Source organism: Chenopodium album, chromosome 10 (genome assembly GCF_948465745.1).
Source record: "Chenopodium album chromosome 10, dcCheAlbu1.1, whole genome shotgun sequence".
Classification (NCBI taxonomy): Eukaryota; Viridiplantae; Streptophyta; class Magnoliopsida; order Caryophyllales; family Amaranthaceae; genus Chenopodium; species Chenopodium album.
In genome coordinates this window covers 54,933,716-54,959,011 of record NC_137843.1, presented here as the reverse complement: position 1 = coordinate 54,959,011, position 25,296 = coordinate 54,933,716, and the positions used below count along the sequence as shown (strand labels likewise).

Genomic DNA, 25,296 nt, shown 5'->3' with positions numbered 1-25,296 from the left:
TTCAAACACCACCGAATTTCTAAATGCCCACGCAGCCCAAGCCAAAGATACAAAAAGCATAAAGTCCTCCGAACTGACCTTACCATGAATCCAGAGCAGAAGCACTTTGAAAGAGGATGAGGGCGCATCAGCAAGCAACGCAGCAAAGGGGGACATATCCCAAATGCTTCTGACATTCGAGCACCAAAAAATGGCATGAAGAATACTCTCATCATCCACATTACAAATTTTACAAATTCCATCAGTGCGAATGTGGCGTTGGTGAAGCCTCCCAAAAGTAGCCAAGGAGCCTGTACACGCACGCCACAAGAAATTTCTCAACTTTGGAGGGCCCTTAATATTCCATACTTTCTTCCAATCAGCAGCACAGTCACCCCCCAACTGATGTTCCCAGCCCCTAATATGGCTTAAGCGACCAACTAAATAACCAGATTTTGTAGTGTAAATACCATCAGTTGCCGCACCCCAAAATCTAACATCATTCGTGTGTCTGACACTCAAAGGCAGCCCCTGCACAAGAGAAGCATCCTCAGGAGAAAGGTGTAAATTTAGAGCAGTAACATCCCACACTCCCCTATTGCTGTCAATCAAATCTGCCACTCTCAAGTCTGCAGGGCTCTCCAAATTAGGCACAGGAACACGACTCACATTCTCCCCCGGAAGCCACGCATCCTCCCAAACATTAATGTTAGACCCATCACCAACTCTCCACTTCAAGCCATCAATAAGGATAGCCTTGCCCCCCCCCCCCCCCCCCCCCCAAATACTACGCCACACATAACTAGGATCATAGCCACGGTTAGCCGAGATAAAGTCACCATTCTTAAAATATCTTGCCTTGTCTTGAATAAATCGCACCATCCATCACAAGCTATGAACCTGTCCAAACGTTCCCTAACCACACGATTAGGATCATTCCCTCTTTGCCAAGTAAAAATGTTCCCTTTATAGCCCAAGTCATTAAAGTTGCACCTCTCCATCATATCACGAAAGAGCTCCATTTTCCTCTCATGCCTAGGCGCCCCACCACACTTCTCATTTTCATACAAAATCTCATTGAAGTCCCCAAAAATCACCATAGGCACTTGAATATCATCCCTCAGAGAGTTAATCAAATCAAAAGTAAAGTGTTTATTTCCATTCTCCGGCCAACCATACACCCCAATGGCTGCCCATTTAGGAGCATTGCTAGCATCTCTCACTACCACAGCAACATGATGAGTAGAATAGGACCACACATGAGCGTTAACATCCTTCCACCACATACCTATCCCACCCGAGTTCCCCACACTACTTAAGCAAATACCATCCTTAAAACCGCACCGGTTTCGAAATAACTCCAATCTCCTCGAATCAATCATACTTTCCATCACAAACACAAAATTTGGGCTCTCTCTCCAACACCAAGTTTGGAGAGTACGAACTTTCCGAGGGTTGCCCAACCCCCGACAGTTCCAACTCAAGATTTTCATTGTTGTTCGCGGGGTTGGGCATCGCCAACCACCGCTAATTTCACCGAACAAAATTGAGTAAGCACCCCCTCATCCACCTTACTCTTTTTCACTCCAACTATAGCAACTCCACTCTCATCAATCATTAAGTTGCTGCAATCCTTTCTCTTCAAACTAGTGACTTGTTCCACATCATCTCTCTCCATATGCATACCCTGTGCTCCATGCAATAGCTTCACCTTTCTCAGTTTCCTTTTGCAAATATCACTTACACCCAGAGAATTATCACAGGGCAGGGCCTGTGCCTCAACCTCCCCTGTACAGCCATCACCAACCGCCTCTTTTCTTAGTATGTTATCAGCAAGAGCAGAAGAGGATTCATGGTGGATAGCATCATCATTATTCTTCTTGCCACTGTCACTAGTAATGGTAGCAACTCCAAGTTGAGAAACAACCGCATTGACCACCTCCTTCTCTTTCTGAGCATCAAAACGGGATTTCTTAGCAACAAATAACTGCTTCGCACACTTTCCATCCCCAACACTTCCACTACTCTCCCTTGCCTTAAGCACTTTCCATGGAGATGAAACTCTCATCGCATCCGAGAATTTTCTAGCATCAGGCACCTCTAAATTACCTTCTTCGCAATCTTTTTCGCCATGTCCAAGCATCCCACAGCCAAAACAGAACAGGGGAAGTTTTTCATACTTGATACTCACACTCTCCTTCACCCCACCTCTTAATTTCAGATTAATTTTATCTTTCAAAGGCTTACGCACATCAACATTGACTCTAATGCGCAGCGATTTGTTAATTCCAGCATCACCAGATTGGTCCATTGTTAAAAAAACCCCCCAATTTATCCCCAATAGTCTTTGCATTAGTCATATTGCTCCTTCCCATAAATGGAAGGTCATACACTCTAATCCAAAAAGGAACATGAAAAAGAGGAATTTCAGAGGGTTTGCAATTACCTTCGATGTCATTCAGAATCAAAACGTGCCTGTCGAAATGCCAAGGTTGCCCTTCCATAACATTCCACTTGTCTTTCCAATGGTGGAATTGGAATAAGTAGCGGTTCTTCTCAATACAATTGGCTTCCATCCCATGTTTAGGGTTCCAAAGACGGTTCATTTGAGCGATTAGAGCATTGGAATTAACATGTCTATCTGTCCAAATTCTGCAAACAACTCCAAGAGAGACTCTTACTTCCTCATCCTCCTCTCCTTCCACCACCCAATCCACCCCGTCTTCATCATCACTAAGAACGTTTTCATTACTGTTAATCTTCGGAACTAATTCTTCATTCGCCATAGCAATTAAACTCAAAGCAATCGAGAGAACACCTTCAGAAAAGGAAGAAACTAGGAAGCCCTAGAGGAACCCTCCCAAGAGACGCGCTCTAGAGGGAGACTTTATGCGTGTTTAAACAGAGGTAATATCTAATATGTTCTAACACATGTGAATTAAATGAATGTTCTAGAAAGTGGATAAGACATCTGTTTCCTAGGTTGGGCAATAAGTAACAAAATCACAATAGATGCTGGATATCAATGAACACATAATATAATTATAGAAATTAGATTAAAAATATATTTTTCTTGGAAGTACAGATACACAATGAAATCATGAAAGATATATTACTTAAGATTAATGTAAAAGGTCACTACAATAGGAAAATAATCAACCCAGGAAAATTTCTATTAAACTAAAAAGCTTACATAATTAGCTGGCAAAATCTGCATTTGGACCTTAATAACCTAGGGAAAAAGGAAAAGAAGCAAAGTAGAGATATTAATTGAGTCAATATGAAGCTGTAAAAATATTTATATCATCTTCCTTGCTTTCTTACCAAATATATAATTTCTATGGGGATACACAATAATTAATTCATGCACATTTTTAATGCCAGCCTAAGTTTCTGAAAATGTTATTGCCCATATCAGATTTTCAAATTAATAAAGTAAGAAATCAGGAGATCCTGATATTAGGGGACTTTCATTCAATTACCTTAACCTTCTATAATAAAAAGCTTGTTTATGATTAAAGAAATCATTATAGGTATTAGGTTATCAAAATTGTAAGAAAAATCATAAATGACACAGAAAATTCTTAGATGGCAAAACCAAAAAGGATAGAGAAGATCATTATCCTACCCATTGATCCATAGAAAAGGTGAAAAACTCGGGTATAAATTATTCTGCTCCCCCACGGCGAAATGTGTACCTTGTCTCTTCTTCCTTTCTCTCTTCCCCTATTCCTCCCCTTCGTTTTTCTCTCAAGTAACTTGTTTTCACAATGTCTACACGGTGGAACTCAAACCCCCACCGTCTCTTTGGCAACGAGCATTCTAGGCCTTATGTTATGAGTCCTATGGTGCTTGAATGCCGAATTTGTGAGAAGGTATTCCTCAGCAGCCATTCTCTAATAGAGCACTATGAGTCTCATCAAAATGAGTTTGCTCGGAGAGCCCAAAATAATCTAACGGCTGCCTTGATAGCTAGACAGAGAGAGAACAGAGAGAGAATCATTACCAACAATCCTTCCCAACCCCGCCTCTCTTCACCATCCACCTTTCAGCAGCGATACCACCCATATTTCCCAAATGCCTTCAGAACTTTGCAGCATGAAAGGCCACCAATAGCTCAAACCCGCCCTTTTCCTGCTTCTACACAAACTCAAAACTTGGTACACCCAAGGCACCCTGTTGTGAATCATGGCACCTTGGGTGTTTCCTTTCCATTTCCAAACTCAACATCAGGAAGGACTGCTGCAAGTGGCAGTCAGTTTGTCCTTCACCAACAACTGCCATCGGCACAGAAAGCTTCACCTCCACGAGAGCCTTTCCCAGATATTCAAGGGCAGAAAGGACATGATCAGTTAGCAGACAACAGAACTGTTTGGTACCTCAAACAATTGGAGAAGCCGATACCAGCGATGATTGATCTGGATGGAGAAGATGAAACATGTGAGCAACTAAAATTGGATCTGACATTGAAGCTCTAAGTCAAGGGATATGTTCTGTGTTATCAAAGAATCTTTTTATTTTCTTGCCTTCTCTCTTTTACATCCTTTGCTTTTAAAATTTATTGTTTAGTAGTACACAGGTTCAGGAATCAGGAATCAATAGATTTTCATGTAGTCTACATGCCTTTCTAGAGGGTTATTCTTTCTTCCTAATGTAAGCCTGTAACGACACAGTGTAATGGAATCTATTGCATTTTTCTTTTTCATACAAGTCCTTGCTAATTGAGTTAAGAGCATACATATTCTATTAAAGGCGAGAATAATAAAAGACAAAGCAAGTTAAGCAATCAATTTTAGAACAGTTCTTATTTTAAATGTAGACTCCTGGATTCCCAATCTAGCACAAGGCGTTGCATAAGAATTGTGATGGCATTAACAATAGCTAAGCTGCAAAAAACATCTCAAGGGTGCTAAGACACGCTTTGTGGATAGCACATTGTAGATTGAAAAGTTATTTATTTTTCTTTTATTTTTTATCAATTTCCAATAGACCTAACATCTATTTTTGTTTTACTCATTTTGAGGCTCAAAGATAGACCCTCTTATAAGTCTCAAACTGTCACTTCTCAATTATCTTTGGCGAAGCCACAACACACAGATAATAATAATATATTTCAATGACTTCTTTATATGATTTTTTTTTTTTTTCACATCATCTGGAATGAAAACAATTTCGAAAAATTCTCAAATTTGCCACCTCATTTTGGAAATCATTCTCTTCCGCCTTACTTGAGCCCCCGTTGTAATTTAAGAGTTTTGAAATGTATTCTTTACTTCATTCAACAAAGTTTTTCTCACTCTATTAAGTATGCTCCATAAAGTTCTTCCCTCTTTTTCTGCATATCGTGGCAATGAAATTTCCCCCTACCACCCTTAGTGTGCCACCCTATGAAAGCCATTACCCCCAGTCCCCCAATAAGATATGCAACTAAGCATGTGACTTATCTTATATGTAAATTCAATATGTTTAATCATTTTAATAAGATATGGTAACTGCAAAATTCGTTAAAAGAGCAGTCTAACGGATGTAAACACATGTTATGTAACTGCATTTTGCGGAAACACAAATCAAAAATCCCTTACAGAATGTCTTTCATAAAAAGGAATAGCCTTAATTTAATTTCATAATTACGCTAACATTAAGACAGAGATCTTAAAGGAAAAAAGTAACACACTAGGGTATCATGGAACAAATACCTTTATTAAGTGTACATCTAACTATTATAGCCTTATAGGGTAACTTTGAGCCAATTTGGGGTAGCTTAAAATTTGCATTGGTATAACATGATTTTAAAGTTAGTCCCTTTAAACACTATGACTGTAAGGTGAACTCAACTAACATGTGGTTCTAAATGAGATGGTTGTGAAAGCATCAATGGAGATTTTGGTTATGGAGATAAAAATGAAATTGAAAATGATACTTTGGATTTCACATTGGCATACGACTTGGGTATAATGAACACTAGATTTAAAAACTCTTAGCTAATGACTTGGTAAAATAGACTTCTTTTTAGTAAAAATGCTTGGGGAAAATAATTGCATTTATTGTAAGGTGAAACTGGTGCTTGATTTTTGTGGTAGGATATATATATAAATGGAAACAAAGACCACAAGTGGAGCCTAAATTAAAATGAGAACCAACAAAAATTTGTGCAAAAGATGGTAAATGCAAGAATTGGTCTTTATATCACAGATTTAAATATAGCTTCAGGGACAAAAGGGAGCACAGCAATGCGGCAAAAGAAGCATGCCACCGAGTAAGCTATCAGCTTGGTGGAATGAAGAAGTACAAGTGATAAAGAACAAACAAGATGTAAGAGTGATAAGAATTTTGAGAAGTATAAAAAGAGACTAGAAGAAAAGCAAAAGGAGGTTGTACAAGATGCATATATGAAGGTGAATCAAGACCTTTACGCGAGCTTCGATACAAAAGAAAGGGTAAAATGCATTAATAGTCTTCCGTGTATATGAGATAGAAAGACGAGATATCACCAAGTAGTTCAGTGTATATGAAAGAAAGGGTAAAATGCATTAATAGTCTTCCGTGTATATGAGATAGAAAGACCAGAGATATCACCAAGTAGTTCTGGTTCAGGTAGAGATAAAGGATAGATTGAGCCATGAAGATCCTACTTTATTAGATTGTTCAATGGAGATTGGATCCAACATATTGAAGATATAAGTATCCCTCACGATATCATTCATCAGGCGGAGAATAACAAAAAGAAGTCAATGGCAATGAAAAGATGGGAATGGAGAAAGTAGTTGAGCGTGATGACGTTTAGGGTTAAAGGTGTTTGAGAGAGAGAGAGAGAGAGAGAGAAATTTTGAATAGTTGACAAAATTCTTCAACAAGATTTGGGGTAATAATAAGATACTACTAACAAAAGCAACATCGAAGGATCAAACTAACAAGTCATAATTTGAAACTTTGTGGGTGAGTGATCGAAGAAAGGTTAAGGAGGAGGGTGAAGATCTTGGAGAACCAATTTGGCTTTAAGCCTGATGCAATTCACCTTATGGGCAGCAAATGGAGAGCTATTGGGATAAGAATGATTTGCATATGATTTTCCAATGATTTTGAAAAAGGCCTAAGATAAGGTATTGAGGGAGATAATTTGGTGGGCTTAACAAAGAAAATCATATCATAGCAAAAAAGAAGAGTTCCCTACTACAATTGGAGTACATCAAGGTTCTACACTTACCCTTTTTTCTTTTTTTTTTTTCCATAGTCAATTAGTCATAGACAAATTGACGAGTTCAATTTAAGATGATATACCATAGTGCATGCGCTTGCTGATGATATTTTGTTGTTTAATGAGAGGAATGAAAACGTGGAAAAGTAAAATTGGAATTGTGGAGACAGATTGCATACAAGTATGCCTTAAAATTTGGAATGTAAGTTTGGCAGAATTAGAAACAGGAAGGCACCAGGGACAAACAGTTCTTATGATATTTAAGACTTATTATTCAATAGGACGGGGAATTGGATGGAGATGTTGTTTATAGAATCAAAGTAGGTTGGTTGGAGTGGAAGAGTGCTTATGTGATTCTGGCATGCCCCATAAATTGAAGGAGAAATTCTACCTAGGTTGTGAAGCACTATCACGTTAATAAGGAGTGTGGCAGAGATGTATATGGATGGATATGAGCCAATACAAGAAAGGACCGATTTGGAAATGAGATATTTTCAAATAAATAAATAAAATAATATAAAAGTGGGGGTTTACCGCTATTGAAAAGAAGACAAGCAAGAATCGCCTAAGGTGATTTGGCCATGTTAGACAGGATCAAGTGAGGTTCGTAAGGAAACTAAGAGTGGCAAAGTGCTAGGTAAGGAAACTAAGAGTGGCAAAGTGATAGGTTCGGTTCGTAAGGGGTAGTGGGAAAAAAAGAAAAAAATAAAATAAAATAAAACTTACAACAAGGACAATATGGCAATGGAAGGCAAAGTGGAGTGTACTTTTTTTACCGAAACTCAATATGTTTTCCTTTGTTAAGGTTTTCAAAAGCTTTTTGTGTTTTTCACTCAGTGGGTTTTCCTCTCTTATTATCTCTCCTTACACCCTTCTATAAAACTTTCTTAAATTTTATTTTTATATCCTCTTTTAGGCTTTGTTTTTCTCGTTTTTCATCCACTTTCATTTAAACACCTTGCTTATAATGTTTCCTATTTTGTGGACGGTTCCTTAGCACATGATTCATGTTAGCCAACCCCAAATCATTGGGAGGTTTTTTTTTTTTTTTTTTTTTTTTTTTTTTTTTTTTAGGGATTAAGGCTTGGTAGACTCGTATTATTTTGTTGATGAGAATGAATAAATGATTAAGATGACACACATGAACATCAAACAACTAATAAGGAACAAATTGAAGCATTGCCAATAAGTCCCTAGGCAGAAGCAACTTCCATTGCACATTAGAAAAGTCAAATCCATGAAAAAGAATGTACAAGGATTAATAACCAAAAAAAAAAAAAAAAAAAACTATTTCTCCATCCAAGGAGTATGAGACTAGAGATTGTTATTATCCTTTCATTTTTTATATACCTAATAACTAAAAAAGCATAAATGTGAATAAGCTGATGTAGTTTTTGTTTTTCACCTAAACTACTTAATGACTGAAATTACTCATTGGCAAGTGTGAGAATGGAGGTATTGAAAATTATAAGAAACAAAGAAAGCATATGAATATCACAGCCTGAGCTGCCATTGAGTTAATCCCCATACATATAATGTAATATATAGTTAAAAAATTTATTAGTCAAAGTTGTGCATTGGAAAAAATGAAAATGTTAGAAGGTTTATAATAATATCACCAACTGAATAGGCAGTAATGGGGCTTGGAAAACTTAGTGGTAGTTAGGTTCACAATCTTCACATAGAAAGTAGAAATTCCCATTAATTTCAAATTAATGGGAAATAATTTTCATATTCAAATTCATGGGAATTTCCCAAAATTGTTTGGTTAACAATGAAGGAAGCAACTTCTCATTGGAATTTCTACTTACCTAGGGGGAATTAAGTAAGCAAATTCCTACATTTTGTGGGAAATGTAAATTCCTAGAAAGTTACACACTTTCACTTCCCCCACTTCACCAAACTTTTGTCAACCAAACAACACACCTAACTTATACTCCCTCTATCCCTTATTCTTTTGCCCCATTTGTCTTTACACGGTCTCCAACACTCATGTTTAAACGCTTATATCTTCAATTTTACATGCATAAAAATTATAAAAATTTGATATTAATAAAATTTACAATGAAACGATTCTAACAAGATCCCACATGAATATATTATCACTTATACATTAATGAGAATTCGTGATCAAAGTTTTATAGGTTTGACTCATATATTTGCAATGAGGAAAAAAATAAGGGACAGAGGGAGTAATTCCTAAGAAGTCTCACTTCCCATGTTTTTGATGAGTGACATTTATGTCACTCTTAGGGAGTAGTTTAGAGTCATTTTCGAGCTCGGTTTCTCTTATTTTCCCTTTTATTCTTTTATTTTCTATTTAATAAAGTTTCTTTTTATTTTGGTATTTTGGAGTGTTTTAGTTTAATTTCTTTATTTTATTAGTTTTAGTTTATTTTCGTATTTTATTTGCTTTGGATTTATTTTATTTCGTTCTCTTTCCTTGTTACTTTCTTAGTTTTAATTAGTTTATGTTTTATTTCTTATTTTATTTTACTTTATTTGCTTGTATAGTTTTTGTTTAATTTTTATTAGTTTTAGTTTTATTTCTCTTATTTCTATTTTACTTAATTTAATTCTATTTTATTATTATGTTTTATTTGTCTCGGTTTCACCCTCGGGTTTGTTTGTGTGTAGGTTAGAGTTCGAGGTCCAAGCCGAGCCATCCAAATTAGCCTCATCTCCACCTGTTCCCCTGTTCAGCCGCAGCAACATACTTCGCCACCGCACGCACCACCCTGCTCTGCCAGCTTGCTTCACCCCATGGAGCAGCAGCACTCCACCTTCTCCCCAGCTCACCACTAACCAATTCATTACTGCAGCCCCTGTACTCCCCTGCTCCCTCACTCCACTTGCCCATTCAATCAAACCCGCAATTAACAACCAAACAGTCCCCCACTACCACCTTAATAGCCACCGCGCGCCGCACTAACAGCAGCCCTGCTCACCCTTCAACCCGCAACTCCACCAAGCAGCAGCCCCGCACACTCCCGTCACCTCACGCTACCACCTTTTCACAGCCCCAACTCCATTTCTCGCCATAAAAACCACCAATTCAGCCTGATATCAGCCCACTCACAACACCCCTCCAACACCACCAGTAGCACTTCACCTCCAACACCACCCCTGCTGTCTTCAAATAACCCCGCAATTCCACTGCACCTCTCCGCGCAACCACAGCACACCCGCATCAATTGGTCCTCCAATCAACCTTCGCACCTCTTAATTGCAGCAGCCGCGCAATTCCAAACCACCAAAGCAGCCATAATTGCTGCAAAATCAGAGCAAATTACGAATTGACATGGTTCGGGCAAATTGTTAAGAGTTCGATCGAAGTGCCAAAAGTGTCAAAAATGGTCAGGAAGTTTTCTAATTTGAAGAGCTGCGGTCGAACACACCCATAGTTCGACCGAACCAACCCATAGTTCGGCCACACCAACCCGCGGTTCAATCGAACCATTTCACGAGCTTCGCACATGATAATTAATAAGATCGAACGGTTGAGATTGAAGATCGAAGATGATGTTCTATGATAGCCATTGATGATGTGATGTGCGGTGGTGATGCGTGGTGATGAAAGTTCATAGCAGCTAAATTTCGAAGAGGAGAGAGTTGGGTCTGATTGTTTTCTTTTTGGGTGGAAATCTTTTAATTTCTTTTTCTCTTTCTTCCTTTATTCTTTTATTTTTCCCTTTTATCTTTTTATTTTTCTTTTGTTTTCTTTGTTTCTTTAATTTATTTTCCTTCTTTTATTATCTTCCTAGCTTAGTTTAAACACCCATCTTTTGGGGTAAGTAGGATAATAAACTATTATTCTATTTTTCTTAATTTAGTTTAAGGAGAGCTTCTCTCTCTAGGCTTAGATTAGGGTTAGAGTAATTTAGAGAGAGAAAGTGAGGGTTTCTCCATGGTTGAACTTGGATTTTGAAGAAGAAGCTTAATCAACCTCTTTGTAGTCCTTCAACTTCAATCAATGAGTATCTCCTTACTCTTTTCCCTTTATCTTGCTATTTTATTCTTGTTTTAATTGTTAGTATTGCTTGTTAATCATGTTAATGTTTGGTTATTTATTAATTAATCTTGTTGTTAGCATGATTAGTGAGTAATTTCCCCATTAAGGGGATGATTGTGGTTTAGTTGGATCTTGAGCATGTTTTAGGGTTTGGAGTTGATTTGTTTGTGATTAAAGTCTTTATATGCTTGATGTTATTCAATCTACTTGCAAAATGCATGTTGTTAGTTGACTGAGGGTGAATTATTGCTTGATGATGCGATAGCGGACCTAGCAAGATTCATTTGTATCGATTGTTATTTGATTGCACCTCCTAGTATATGGTTCCAATATGAGAAGATAGAGGCTATGTTAGGAAAAGCCAATTGACCCCGAAAGGTGGCTAGATTGGACCCCTTATATCGATATTCATGCATGTTTAGTTCATGATTAATTCAACTTCTATGCCTTTGTTTATGTTTGAGTGAATGCTATACCTAAACCATTTCCCTTAGTGTTTTATTTCTTGTTTTAGCATCTTTAGACTTTAGTTTACATATCCCCTATTATTCCGGACTAGCTTAATTGTTGATAACATTTGGTGGTGTTTATTCGTTCCCTGTGGTTCGACCCCTATGCTTGCCTTATACTCGTATTTGATTTGTTTAGGTTGTATAAATTGTATTTGATCTAGGGATAGGCATTTGACGACGTGTTTATTCCCTTGTCAGTTTTTCATGTCAATCAAATGAACCCTTACAATATTCAGACATTCAAAAGTAAGGGATGCACATTACCTGAGTTTAAACTTTGGGTAGCCTTTTTCAGGCACATCTTTATTCTTCAATAACATAGAAAGAGGAGGGGGAAAAAAAAAAAAAAAAAAAAAAAGAATTCCACAGACCTGTACTGTCACAAAATTATGAGATACGTGTTAGTTGAAGGCAAAACAAACCAACTTTTCGTTACTTATCATTGTGTATCAAAAACAAAATGCCACATAAAGCCTACTTAATCATATTGAACGCTTGCACAACCATATATATAATAAACTCAAGGACATCTTATAGAAATACTAATTATGAAGGTAAAACTACAATAAGAAAGGACAGTCAGATTCATAAGAGATTCATGGTCTGAAAGCCAAGGGTTTAGACAAGGAGTTGTGAGAGCAGGTAATGCATAAATCTTGCTCTTTCTTCTTGACTGAAACCCTTGGTTTCCTACTTCAATTTGAATCTTATTGTCTTGCATATATCTTGCTCTTTTTCCTTGGCTGAAGCCCTTGGCATTCTCTTTCAAGTTGTGTCTTGCATATATCTTGCTCTTAATATTTTCTCGCAAGTTTCAACTGTGAGACTCAAAGAAGTCATATAGTCCAAATAAAACCTATTCATCAACAGTTTTTTTTGTAACATAAAATAACGAATTAATATAAATCAGCAAGCCAGGAACACTAAAAAGGGCCTTCTGCACAAAGAATTACACTAATTTTGTGCCATTGGTTGGTGCAGTCCGATATCTATTCCAGCCTCCATGCACCAGTTCATGTTACTAACATTAACCACATCCAAGATTTTTCAATAATTTGTAGTTTGGTATTTTTATAATCATAGACTAAAACTACAAGAATATGGATATATCCCTTATAATCTACTCTTCTATTCCTCATTTTGTTCACAATGTCAATTGCAGTGACATAAACAACATCCAAGTCTAAATAACTCATAAAGTAGATTATTTTGCTTTGGCTTCAACTTTTTATTTGGAACCTATAAAAAAAAAAAACTCAAATTCTAGTTATCACTTTAAAGATGTAAACAAGACAAGAAACGATTTTTAAAAGTAAAAATAAATTGTACAAGACAAAGATCTCAAGGCAACTACTTGACTTGCAAAGCTAAGAAACTATCAATCTCAACTTGTTTCAAAATCCCACTATAAGTTTTCAAACTCATGCTCCCTCCCTTTTTTTTAAAGTGCCCCATTAGGACGACTTGCACTATTCACTTGACCTACTTTGAACAAATCAATTATACATAAGAAAAAAAATACAGTTGGAATCATCTGAATAAATTATTAATATTCCATTGTTAAAATTTATACTTATTGGCAATTAGATATATTATCGATCAAAGTTTTGCATCAGCATATGCGCCAAGTCCCAAAAAGGCACTTAAAAAAATGGCGTGAGTACCAATATATTTATTGATAACAAAATTTTTATATATGAACAATACCAAGATGTCCCTATTTTCTTCACCTTTTTAAATATTATTCAATAAAAATAATTTCAGATCATTAAAAAAAAGAACACATATAATAGAATATAAGTAAAAATGATTTAATAAATAAATTTAACCAATAATAATAATTTAAGTTCGGTAAAAATAATTTAAGTTCTATTAAAATAAATTTTACTCCCTCCGTCTCATAATACAATGCCTCTTTGGTTTTTTACGCGAGAATTAAGAAAGTTGTAAATTTCTTAAAACTAATGATTAAAAGTTCATATGTGCATGTGGGGTTAGAGAGAGATAGAGAGAAAGAAAAATAAGTTGGGAATAATTGAAAAGATGGAAAGAGGAAGTGTTCGAAATTTATAGTACAAAAAAGAAAAAGGAAAAATTGGCCGCAACAACACCAACTATGACAAAGGTGCGTGTAGCAGCACAACCTTTCGAGAGTGCACTCAATATCACAAACTATGCACTTAGGTGCACATAACAACATAAATGACATTGGCAAATTTTAGCTTTCTTCTGAAAGTGAAATCTTAAATATTTTTAATGCTTTTTTGTTTAAAAATATTTTTGATTAATTCCATTCTACTTAATTTTCCATTTTCCATCTCATGTAATTAAGTAACCATTAAATTGAATTATTTCAAAAAGTTTTTGCCATTATTTTCTATCGTTTGTTTCTTCAATTGCTTTTTTTACATCTCATGTGATGATTGACTTAGTTTCCTCTTTCATTATAATTAATTTTTTCCCTTCAAATTATTCTCTCCTAACCTCCACAATTTAAGTGTTATACATCAAAAACAAGAAAATCAATTTGACATATCCTAAAATCCAATTCTAAAATTATTTTTTGAATTAAGTATTTAAAATCATTTTGTGGGGTTTGATATTAGAAACTTACCTATGTATCCTGAAATCTTGTAGAATAAAGTTATTCAAATTATTTATTTATTTTTTATTTATCAATTTAGTATTTAACTAAGTGGAAAGGGAAAGGAAACTAAGTCAATCATGTGAGATCGATATTAGAAAAAGTAATTGGAGAAGCGAACAAAGGAAAATAATAGCACAATTTTTTTTCGAAGGAATCCGCTTAATATAATGGTGGAGATTAAGAAATGCTTAAATGAAAAAAATAAATAGAAGGTAAGGCTAATTTAGTCACGCATGATGGAAAATTATATAGGTTTAAATAATGTTTAAACAATTATATAAAATAATAGAGATTCCACTTTTTTCCATGGAACCTTAGTTCATTAGTGTCATTTATGCTAATATATGTACCCAATTACATAGTTTGTGTTGTACACCGCACCCTTAAAAGGTTGTGCTGCTACACGAACCTTTATCATAGTTAGTGTTGTTACGGCCAATTTTTCCAAAGAAATAAGATGACAACTCATAAAAAGAGAGTAATAATGTCAAAAAATACAACCTTTAAATCGAAAGAAGCATTATATTTTGGTTTACCCAAAAAGGAAAAGAGGCATTGTATTATGAGACAGATGGAGTATTTAGCAAAACAATAAGGCGAAGAAAATAGAGCCTTAAGTAGTAGAAATTTGAGAGATAAAAGGCTATCGAGGACTCTCCAAGACTCCAAGCGTGGATTGCTTCCAAGAGGCGAACCCAAATAATTAAACAAAGAATCTCAAACCCAACCAAATATGTTCCCAAAGTACTTTCGGACACCGGCTAGGCTACAATTAGAAAGGTTAATCTTCAACCATGAAATCAATCTAAAGATATGCAAGATAATAAGCACCTTCTTACACTTTTTCAGCAAAAAACAAATTGCATCATCTACATAATACGTAAGTAGCAAGCCTTCACTTCCTCTCTCCCAACCTTGAAACCCTTGATTAAACCCTCCAATACACCCCACTCAAGCATCCTACAAAACACATCGACAATGACGATACAGAAGAAAGGAGATAAGTGATCTCAATGTCGCAAACCCTGAGATGAAGTAAACCACTCTATAAGAGACTCATTCACTATTAACAACCACCCTTTAATTAAGGGTTCTCCACCAATAAACCTATCATCTCCAACATGAAATCTAATAAACACCAACTTTCCGTATTATATGCCTTAAAATCTAGCTTTAAAACCAAACCCTTGTACCCTACTTCCATTACCCACAAGAACCATATCTAAGAATTGTCGTCCCTTCTCAAAAGCACTTTGCGATTGAGGAACAATAAAAGAAAATACATCCCTAGCCAATTTGCCAAAACCATTACGACAATTTCATAGGTACTTGTAACCAAACAACTGGCCATAACCACAACTTCATATATTTATTGGTTAATTTTTTTTTTTTAAATATTTGTTCTTCTACACCATCCGAAAGAATGATTTAGGTTGGTTAAATTATAAAAGCGAATAGGATTTTGTACCCTCGTAAAAAAAAAAAAAAAAAGTCATCTTCTCAAATGAAAAACATTGATAATCAATTTTCTATATTGAAATCCTAATTTCGTTCAAATTTCGAATGAATTTTACAAATTCCAAATCCTGCAAACTTAACAAAAAAAAATAATATTTTAGAATTGATATTCCAAGCTTTTATAGTCAAAATCTAGCTACAAAACTAATCGGATACCAATTGAAGTTGATGAGGAAGACTATATCGAGGAAATTTGAATATATTCTAAAAAAATATAAGTATTTCTTTCTAAGGAAAAAAAAAAAACAAAAATAGTATAGGGAAATACTTTCTTTTAGCATTGATTTTTTCCATTGTTCCCACTCATTTTAATTTTTCTCTTCTCTCATTGTTTTTCCTATTATTCCCTCATAAAACCATACTAATCAATTATTTTATTCTTATATCCTCACTATCTATAACAAAGTCTACCCCACCCTACTAAACCCTTTAGCATGAATGTCAAAATTAATGAGCAAAAATATTTTTGGACGAAAGAAATGAAATTCTACGATGCCACCCTTAATAAATGTTCACTAAAATTTGGGCACGTATAATAATGTTTAGGGATAAATTGTAGGGGGTGTGGATTTATTTTTTAGACAGTGTAAAAGTTAGAACAACTATATTATACAAAAAAAAAAAAAAAGGTTGAGAGAGAGAGAGCGAAACGGAGTTTGTGCGTTACTATGCAAAGAGAGGTTAAGAATAAGATTATTCATAAAGGGGACCAAATCACACCACTCAACTTTTTTTATTTTTTATTAAATTTTGCATCCACCATAAGTACTCGAACAAAAATAAAAAGGTGTAATTCTTTTGTTCCCAATTGTTTTACGAAAACGATTGGCACACAAATTAAGGCAACCGGAGAGAATGCAATAATGCGGGTGGGTGTAAGAAAGAAAAAAATATATTGTTGGCTAATGTAAATGGAGTAGGCAAAAATAAAATAAAGCAAGTGTAAAAAACATTCATCAATTGACATAATGTATTTGCTTCCTTCGTTCCATTAATATTGCACTTCCTCCATTCCCCAAATTTGGGAAGTGCACAATATTTTAGGTAGTGGGAAAGGAAAGAGAGAAGAAAAAATACAAACTGCCCATGTGATTGCAAGCATAAACTAGTAACAAGTATTAAGAGGAAAGGGGTACATTGGGTATTCAGAGCCTAATATAGAAGTGGTACCATACTTGTGAACTTTTCTTAAAAGGTAAATGGTGCAATATTTAGGCAACGGAGGAAGTATATATATAGCAACAAAATATAGAATCCACGGAAGCATTGGTCAACAGTCAATAAAAAAAAATATGTACTTCTCTTCAAGGTATGACCTCAATATATGTAACAGGTAAAATCTTTCAATGCAATCTGTTGTAAAGTAATATAATGCCATATCATCTTTAATTACCTGTTGCCAAGATACGTCTTTAAAACTGCCAAGAAAAACTAATCCACTAGGTCAACGCACTATTTCATCTGTTTCATCTGACTAGGTTGTTCATCATGGCTCCTAGTGCAACGGCCATCCACACTGCTCTCTGCATTTAAGTTGATGTGGGATACACGCAAAACATCACATGAAATAGAAATTTTCTCGATAGCCACCTGCACCTCTTTCTTGCAACACGTAGAAAACACCCTTAAAGGCCTCCCGACAATGGGTGCACAGATGACCTATACAAGTTGACAATTAATGCTGAAATCAAGTTTTCAACCGTGGATTTTTTTTTTCTTTATTTGGTCAGATATAGAGCGAGTAAGAGATGACATAATAAATGCACAATTATCTCATACACATTTAAAAAAAAAAAAAAAAAAAAAAAAAGATTCTGGGATTATATAAGCTCACATGCATTGAGCAAATCACCTAGTATGGTAGTAGACTAAGCTTTCTAATCACTTACACATTCTTAACTTCCCCATCTTTCCCCGTTGATCATGACTCGCAATGGTCGACCCATTCAACCAAGACAAATATTTATAGCCCAATTTTCTTGCAGACAATGTCGCTTCACTTCAGTTGACATTGAGGGAATCAGACATCATGCTAACAGTCATATGTTAGAAGCAACAATTAACAACATCCACAACCAACGTCAAATAGAGCAAACTCGGCAACTAAGAGAAAGGAATCTGCTCTTCAATCCCTTCCGTCAAATACTTCCATCACCAGCCCAACCAGCGAGGAGAATTCCTAGAAGCAACAGAATTCAGATGCAGAGAGGAACACCAGGTTCTGAAGAATGGAGACCTGTTCAGACCCAACTGGTCCAAGCAGAGCAGCATATCGCGTTACAAGAAACACAAGAAACCAGCAACGCAAATATAATGCCCTTGATAGATCAGCTTGACCATCCCATCCCAATAATAATAGATCTTGATAGCGACCAAACTGGAGATGTAGACCAATTTGATCTCACTTTGCGACTCTGAAGACGCATATGGATCCAAGGTGGTGAGACTCGTGACAGTAACATTTTCTTTTTCGGTAGTTGTCTAATTTTCATATATCTTTTTAAGATGTGGCTGCATGCACATCCCATCCTCTCTTGTCATTCCGGTGACAGAAGATGCCCATTAGTTCCGTTTCTATTTCTAGTACTTTGTTATCCATATGTGTAACTCAAAGAGTCATTGAGTCTCCGGACATGGCAAATTGAAAGTGTTATCTACCTATTTAGAATTTTCATGAATTCAGTTATTCATTAGTCAATTCGTGTTCAGCAAAAGTATAGTTGTGGAGGTAAGTGTTAGTTGCTAAGAGATAATTAAAATATGAATGTTCAATAAACTAGCTGTTGAATAACTGTTACAAATATAAATTAATTTTTTTTCCTAAAGGTATAAATTAAATACCTCCACCACTAAAAGCAACCCAAAGGTCCCAAACTAGTACACTGTCAAACGCCCAATTTTTTTATCAAGTAAAAAATTACTTTAAAGCTAGGGCCAGATACGTCCCAAATCCAACAGTTTTATTTTCTCTAAAGCCTTGTTAGGCAAAACTAGCGGTCAAGTAGCGGGTATCACTATCAATTAGTAGCGGATAGAGATTACTTGTCAAAGTAACGTTGTATAGTATGAGTGTCTTGGCAAAAGTAGCGGTTGAAATATTAAAAAACGTACATATTGTTTAAAAAAGTAACCAAAATTTTACAACCCTAACCCGCCACTACCTTTAAAATGCTACTAATTTTAACGTTTGAGAAAAGCTACCCAAATGGTACCTCTACCACTAACCGAACCAGTACCTTGCCGAACTCCTTTTAAGTAGTGTTTGAACTTGGTCAAAACACTAACCAATACCTCAAACACTACCACCAAACAAGGTCTAAAACTCATACAAAGGTCAAAATGTTAAGAGCTGAAATAATTTGTTGCTCCCTCACTTGTTTTTTTTTTTTTTTTTTTTTTTTTTCTTGTTGGTTACACATTAACTTCCGTAAGGACTTGAGAATTTTATAGGGTGTATATGTGGTGTGATGTGTTGGGAAATTAAATACTAGTGTATGAGATAGGAGAAATAATAAAGAACGTAGAATTGGGGACCATGAGTATATATATATATATATATATATATATAATACCTTCGTTTTTTATTTATTGCACTACTTGCCTTTTAAGGAACTTTCACAAATATTGCACCATTTCCATTGTAGGAAACAAAATATCTCTATTCACACTACAAATACTCAATATACACTTACTTTTGTCACTTGATTTTTTAGTTTATGTTTACATCACATGGATAACTTTGTAATTTTACCCCTCTCTCTCTTCCTTTCTCCCACTCCAAAAAAAAAGTGTGCCAACCTATATCCCTTAATGTTTGCCCCTTTTTCCTTTTTAGTTCATCCCTTTAAATTTGCCCCATATTAAGTTTGGGTGTAGGGACATCTTTACTCTCACAACCACTCCATTAACTCCCACCACTTTTCGAAATCATAAATTATTTTCAACAAAAAATTTAAAAAGTAACGATTCCCCAATGGAGCAAATAAAGGGGGATAGAGGGAGTAGAATGTTAACCATATGTGCTTGCATAAATTTCAAGAAGAAAAGAAACAAGAAACTGCTTGAAACGTTACGAGATTGTCAAACTTAAGGCTATAAGTAATCAATTATAAATAAACTCTCAATATCAAAAACTTAAAAGAATAATCTAATTAATCTTAATTGTACTTATTTTAAACATTCAATTTAATGTAAGCCATTTTACAGGCACAAAACTAAAATGCAAAGCAGAGAAGAGAAAACTACGCATGACTGTCCAATCACTGAAAAAGTTTAGAGTGGTAACAGTATATAAACATTAAATGACTTGACCACTTTAGTTGTGATCTATTTTCTCCTTAAAGCAGTTAAAACATCCCCCCATCCCATTATTTTTCTCTTTCCAAGCAAGTCGCAATAAGGAGGGGCCAAACCGAATCAACGGTCAGCCTAGCAAGTATTGCCATCTGATGGGCCAAGCCCACAAGACAACCACTAGTTAGGTTAATACCCACTTGGCTGGGGAAAGGGTTCGCTATAGGTAAGCTAGCATCAACATAGAAATCCTTATCATATGCAGTACTAAACAAAACAATACAAAAAAGGGAGGTACCTTATTTAACATTTCATGTCATTGCAGATTTAAACTTGAGTTTAGTAATTTGTAGTGCACTAGTGCCCATTTCAGGACCTCAGCTGCCTAGAATAATAAAACACCCTTCAATATAAAAAAATTACAGAGACTGACATAATGACATCATTAAAAACAGTGACTGAAAAGGCTTAAGTTATAGAAATGAAAAGGGTGCACGCAGAGAATTTGAATATGGAGAACATAATATGTATGCATTTGACTGTGGCAGACACATTAATCAAGAGAGAAGAATGCCCAAACCCAGCCCAAAAGCCCCAAATGGCCCAATAGTTCGACTAGAGAAACGTATCAAGCATAACATATATTAGTCATTGCATAAGAAAGATATGTCCATCTTACAAAAGTAAAACAATCAAATCAAGGCACTAGGGAGTTTATAAGAAAAGAAAGGATCATTCCCTTTGCAAATCAAGAGCATGACTAACTATGAATGGTAGAAGATTGTATTCTAATTACTCAAACAAAAATGAAAAACACAATGGTACTTTCAGGGTATTAGGAAAAAGAAAGTGTATACAGTATATTCACTAACATAAATGATTACATTAATCTGAATAAGGAAATCAGCCAAAATTGACACATCAAAATCACACATATTTATAGTGACAACAAGTGTCAACATTTGCTTTTGCAGAAGACATACGAATGATTGGTCAAATATATACCCTGTAAAACACATTGCTTGAAGCTTATTAGTATCTTTAATTGACTTATAGGTACAATTTTTGCTGAAATTGGGTTCTAGGTAAATAAAACAATAACTAGTTAACAGAACTCTCATCATGGATGCTATACATTCATTTTAGAGATGGTGGCCATAAAAAAAAGCTTGTCTTGTAAGTGCTAGGTGGGTGCAAGGGACAATATGAAAAACACACTTAAGGAGATAGCACAGGAACATAAAGCTAGTAAAATACTATCAAAGCCCTCAAATTTTGTTAAGAAAAATACAAATAAAACCACTAAAGACTAAAGCAAATTTTCATAGTCATAATTTCCACTCATAGAGTAAAGGCTATAAGAGCTTGACTCCCGAATACAAACTAATTACTCAAAAATTACGATCAAATACGCTTGTTGAGAATTTATTGCCAATAAAGAAATTGTGATCAACCCCGTGTTTATGACATAATTTCTTGAAAAAAGACCCGTAATGATGGTTCATTTATATAGCGTGGTCAATTTAATTTAAGCAACAACAATTTGGAAATTATTTATACTCCATACTTACTACTAAAATAATAACAAAGGCTGACATGTGGAAACCTCTCCTTAATTTTTTTGCCTAAATCATTTCTAAAAAATTCTCTTTCAAGGAAAATAACTTACTAAAAAAATCCTCGTTGAACTAAAAATCTAAGATAATCTTCCTTTTTTGTTCTGTTCAAATTTATTTTAAATATTTAATATGAAAATGAAACAAAAAAAAAAAAAAAAAAGGTCATTTTTCCTTTAAACAATATGCCAACCTTAAGTCAAAGAGTAGTCCCATAATAAGCCCATTCCTACATTAGAAAAAGTGACAAAACAGTTCTACACATTTTAAAATAGTATATGCAGCTATTACTTCCAGATGGAGGGAGTAATAATAGGATTAGAAGCCTAAAAGGTGAGTGCAATGTTACATTCTATAAAATTTGTTGACTATACTTCAGCTAAAGTAGCATGTGTAGCTTGGACATAAAAAGGTTCTTAAAAACATAAAGAGGATTGCTTAGACGTAGGATTGTAAAGTCAGCTGTAATAATTAGTTGTTGGAACGCAAAAGAAGCACCCAGTCCCCAAATTTAGCTTTTAGAAACTTAGTGTGCAATGTGATTAGCTAGATGCCACATTATTAATAAGAATTATGGTTATATATTTACGCAAAAATTGCAAAAGGAGACAATTGCATAGTATGTTGTCATTATGAGTTGTTTTCAAAAAAAAACATGTAATCTTATAAGAAATATACACAAATTCTATGCCTCTAAATAATAGAAATTAAAGTATATGAAACAAAATTAGGTTTAATAATGTCAATAAATTAGTACATTCTCTAATTCTCCACTGACTTAAGCTCAGATTCTCAAATATTTTACAGTACCACGAGTCCAGACACGGATTTGATGTTACAAAAATTTGAGTTTTATGATGCCTGGCGGGGATTGATCTCGTTCAATGTTGGTTGTCTAGAATAGAATGGCAACCAGTATTAGTGCTTATGTCAGTCCAAACAAGAAAAGGAGGACAGCATTATTCCATTTATTGCAAATAAGCCTAAAAAAACTTTCCAAATGCAGGCTGCTCAAACTAATACCCGATAAGAGATATTCATGATTGATAAACCTGCACACCACATACACACTGATCTGATTCAAAATTTTGCAGTAACTGTGTGCACTAATATTAATCTAAGGGAGAAAAAGATTAGCATATGATAGAAGCCATGAAACCACAACTAACTTTTCTAATTACCCCTCAATAACACTTATACCTTCTTATACACTATATAGGTCCCCCAATAAGCCTCGCATTATTCTTAACCACATCAAAGAATTACAGTATCTCAAATTCCAAAAACCTTCAGTTGCACACGTAATATAATAAATTTATTACCCTAGTTCCAAATTGTACTAAAACTCAATCAAAATGTATGCCCATTGCCCAATCATAGAGAAATTGCACAACATATTTCCGACATCAACTTAATACCTTTTCCTTACAAAAACAAATTTACAAGAACAGTTGTGCATACAATTGACACAAAACATTAAATACAAACGAACTCCGATTGTAGTCTATATTTCAACATTGAATCAAGATTAGTATGATTAAATCACACTCCAAACATAAGTTTCAAAATAATGAGTGAAACGAACAGCAACACAACATTACAGCAAAACAATAAATCTGGAAGATTCAAAAACAATTTTATATGATTTCATCATGAAAAAATAGTACTTTATAGAACAATAAATCTGGAAGATTCAAAACAAGTTGTATATAATTTCATCATGAAATAATAGTACTTCATAAAAAATAAAAATAAAAATAACTGAAATTACAGAAAGGAATTATAATTTGAAATATTGTACCTTGATGGTAACCTTCCTCTTTTTAAGCCTCTCTCGAGCCAAGGCCTCAAGTCATTGACTGCTACCGTAACCGGAATAACGGCAAAATCTAAACAAGTGAACAACAACCAAGCCTTAGTCCCAAAATTAAAAAATAAAAATAAAAACATTTATATATATATGGAAACAAATACCCCAAAAACTCAGTTCAATGAAACATCAAAGAAAGAGGAGCTCAACCGTCGCCGCGTCGTACTCAAATCTACTGATCATTCATTACCAGCGACGGATTTTGAGAAATACCCAAATGATCATATCTACAAAATCCAAAACAGAATTAATGAAACCCTTCGTCTCCTTCAACAAATCAAAGTACTCAAATCCAGGGAAGGAGGGGCAGGGAGATAAGAGCCAATTTCATAGTTCGACCCTAAATTAAAGGGTTTCTGCAACCCATTGACAATCAAATTTGATTCAATTATCAGATTAGACTCATAAAATTAGAAAGAAAAGAGTAAATTTCATAGCTACATCCTAATATTAGCCGAAAATTTGATTCAATTATCAAATTAAACTTATAATCAAATTAAACTCATAATTTTCTTCTTAAGAAACAAATCGACGAGTTTAGTAATTGATAAACAATGGTTCAATAATCGAATTTAGAAAAAACCCTAAATTGGGTATACTGAGAATTAAATTAACGACAAACCCTAGATTGTGAAATAAAAATTAGATGATTAAGAAAGGAAACAACGTGTTACCTTAAAAGTAATGCTTCAATGGAGGATAGAAATATAAGAAATCGCCTGAATGGAGTGCTCTTCATTGGGAAACTGAGAGAGAAAGAGGATATAAAGATCTGCCTTAAAATCAATATTTATTTATTTATTTTAATTTACTTAACAAGTAAATAAATCATGATCATCAGATTTTCTCAAAAAAAAAAAAAAAAATCATGATCATCAGATCATCTATGGAAAAATAGTTGACTAATATTAAAGGAACGCCTCAACATGTTGCATAAGTAATTTAAAACATATCCTAAAATGGTTAAATTGGTTGTGCACTTGTGCATGTCAAAATCACGCGTTGATCAATGTAATTAATGTTCGTTTTAATTTGATAATTTTATATTCAGAGCAAGTTTAGCCACAAGTTTTAAGACTTGGGGTGACATCATCATTTTGAGTCTTAAAACTTATACTAAAGACTTTTTCCCCATTTTTCTTCTAAAATCTCAAGCAAGTCTCAAGTTGAGTCTTGAAATTCCAAGACTCAACTTAAGACTTGAGATTGGGACCCACTTTACCCACTTCACTTTTATTTTTATTATTATTTTTTTTTTTACACTTTTCTACATATAATATGTCAAATATTTAAGTCTTAGGGCTAAAATGATAAATTTGTGCAAGTCTTAACAAGAATTTGATGACATCATTTTCAATGGGGACCACCAAAAATGATGTCACATTCAAGTCTTAAGATTTGGGGCTAAACTTGCTCTTAGTTATCTTATCCAACACTCCAAGAGCGTTCATTAGCTTTTGTCTGTCGTTAAAACATTTAATACTGAGGGCCTGTTCTCATTGACTGAATTGAACTTAACTGAACTGAACTAAACTGAACTGAACTAAACTAAACTAAATATTTTATGAGAGAAGGAAATTAGGAGCTGAACGGAAATGAAAATAATCTGATGAGAACGGAGCCTGAGTAAAAAAAAAATTAAATATATATATAT

At 34.6% G+C, this 25,296-nt stretch overlaps 1 protein-coding gene across 5 annotated transcripts; it reads right to left on the bottom strand.

Annotated features, from left to right (window-relative positions):
• Positions 1-766: 766 nt before the first annotated feature.
• Positions 767-24,504, bottom strand: LOC145562563 (uncharacterized). 5 transcript variants are annotated; one of them, XM_081622874.1, is made up of 7 exons: positions 24,317-24,503; positions 23,747-23,869; positions 23,574-23,661; positions 20,455-20,541; positions 17,257-17,522; positions 11,963-12,074; positions 767-4,397 (listed from the first exon to the last, which is right to left on the bottom strand). In XM_081622874.1, the coding sequence occupies exon 7, from the start codon at positions 2,330-2,332 to the stop codon at positions 1,469-1,471; it is 864 nt and encodes a 287-aa protein (XP_081479000.1). In that variant the 5' UTR covers positions 2,333-4,397; positions 11,963-12,074; positions 17,257-17,522; positions 20,455-20,541; positions 23,574-23,661; positions 23,747-23,869; positions 24,317-24,503; the 3' UTR covers positions 767-1,468. The 5 variants fall into 5 exon arrangements, with proteins under 5 accessions (XP_081479000.1, XP_081478999.1, XP_081479002.1 ...); XM_081622873.1 differs by having other exon boundaries at positions 11,963-12,069; XM_081622876.1 differs by having other exon boundaries at positions 11,963-12,069; positions 23,793-23,869.
• Between the last annotated feature and the right edge of the window lie 792 nt (positions 24,505-25,296).

What these genes read in the sequence shown, in the direction of transcription:
- LOC145562563 (XM_081622877.1), bottom strand. Translation starts at nt 2,332, where the DNA reads ATGCAAAGACTATTGGGGATAAATTGGGGGGTTTTTTTAACAATGGAC.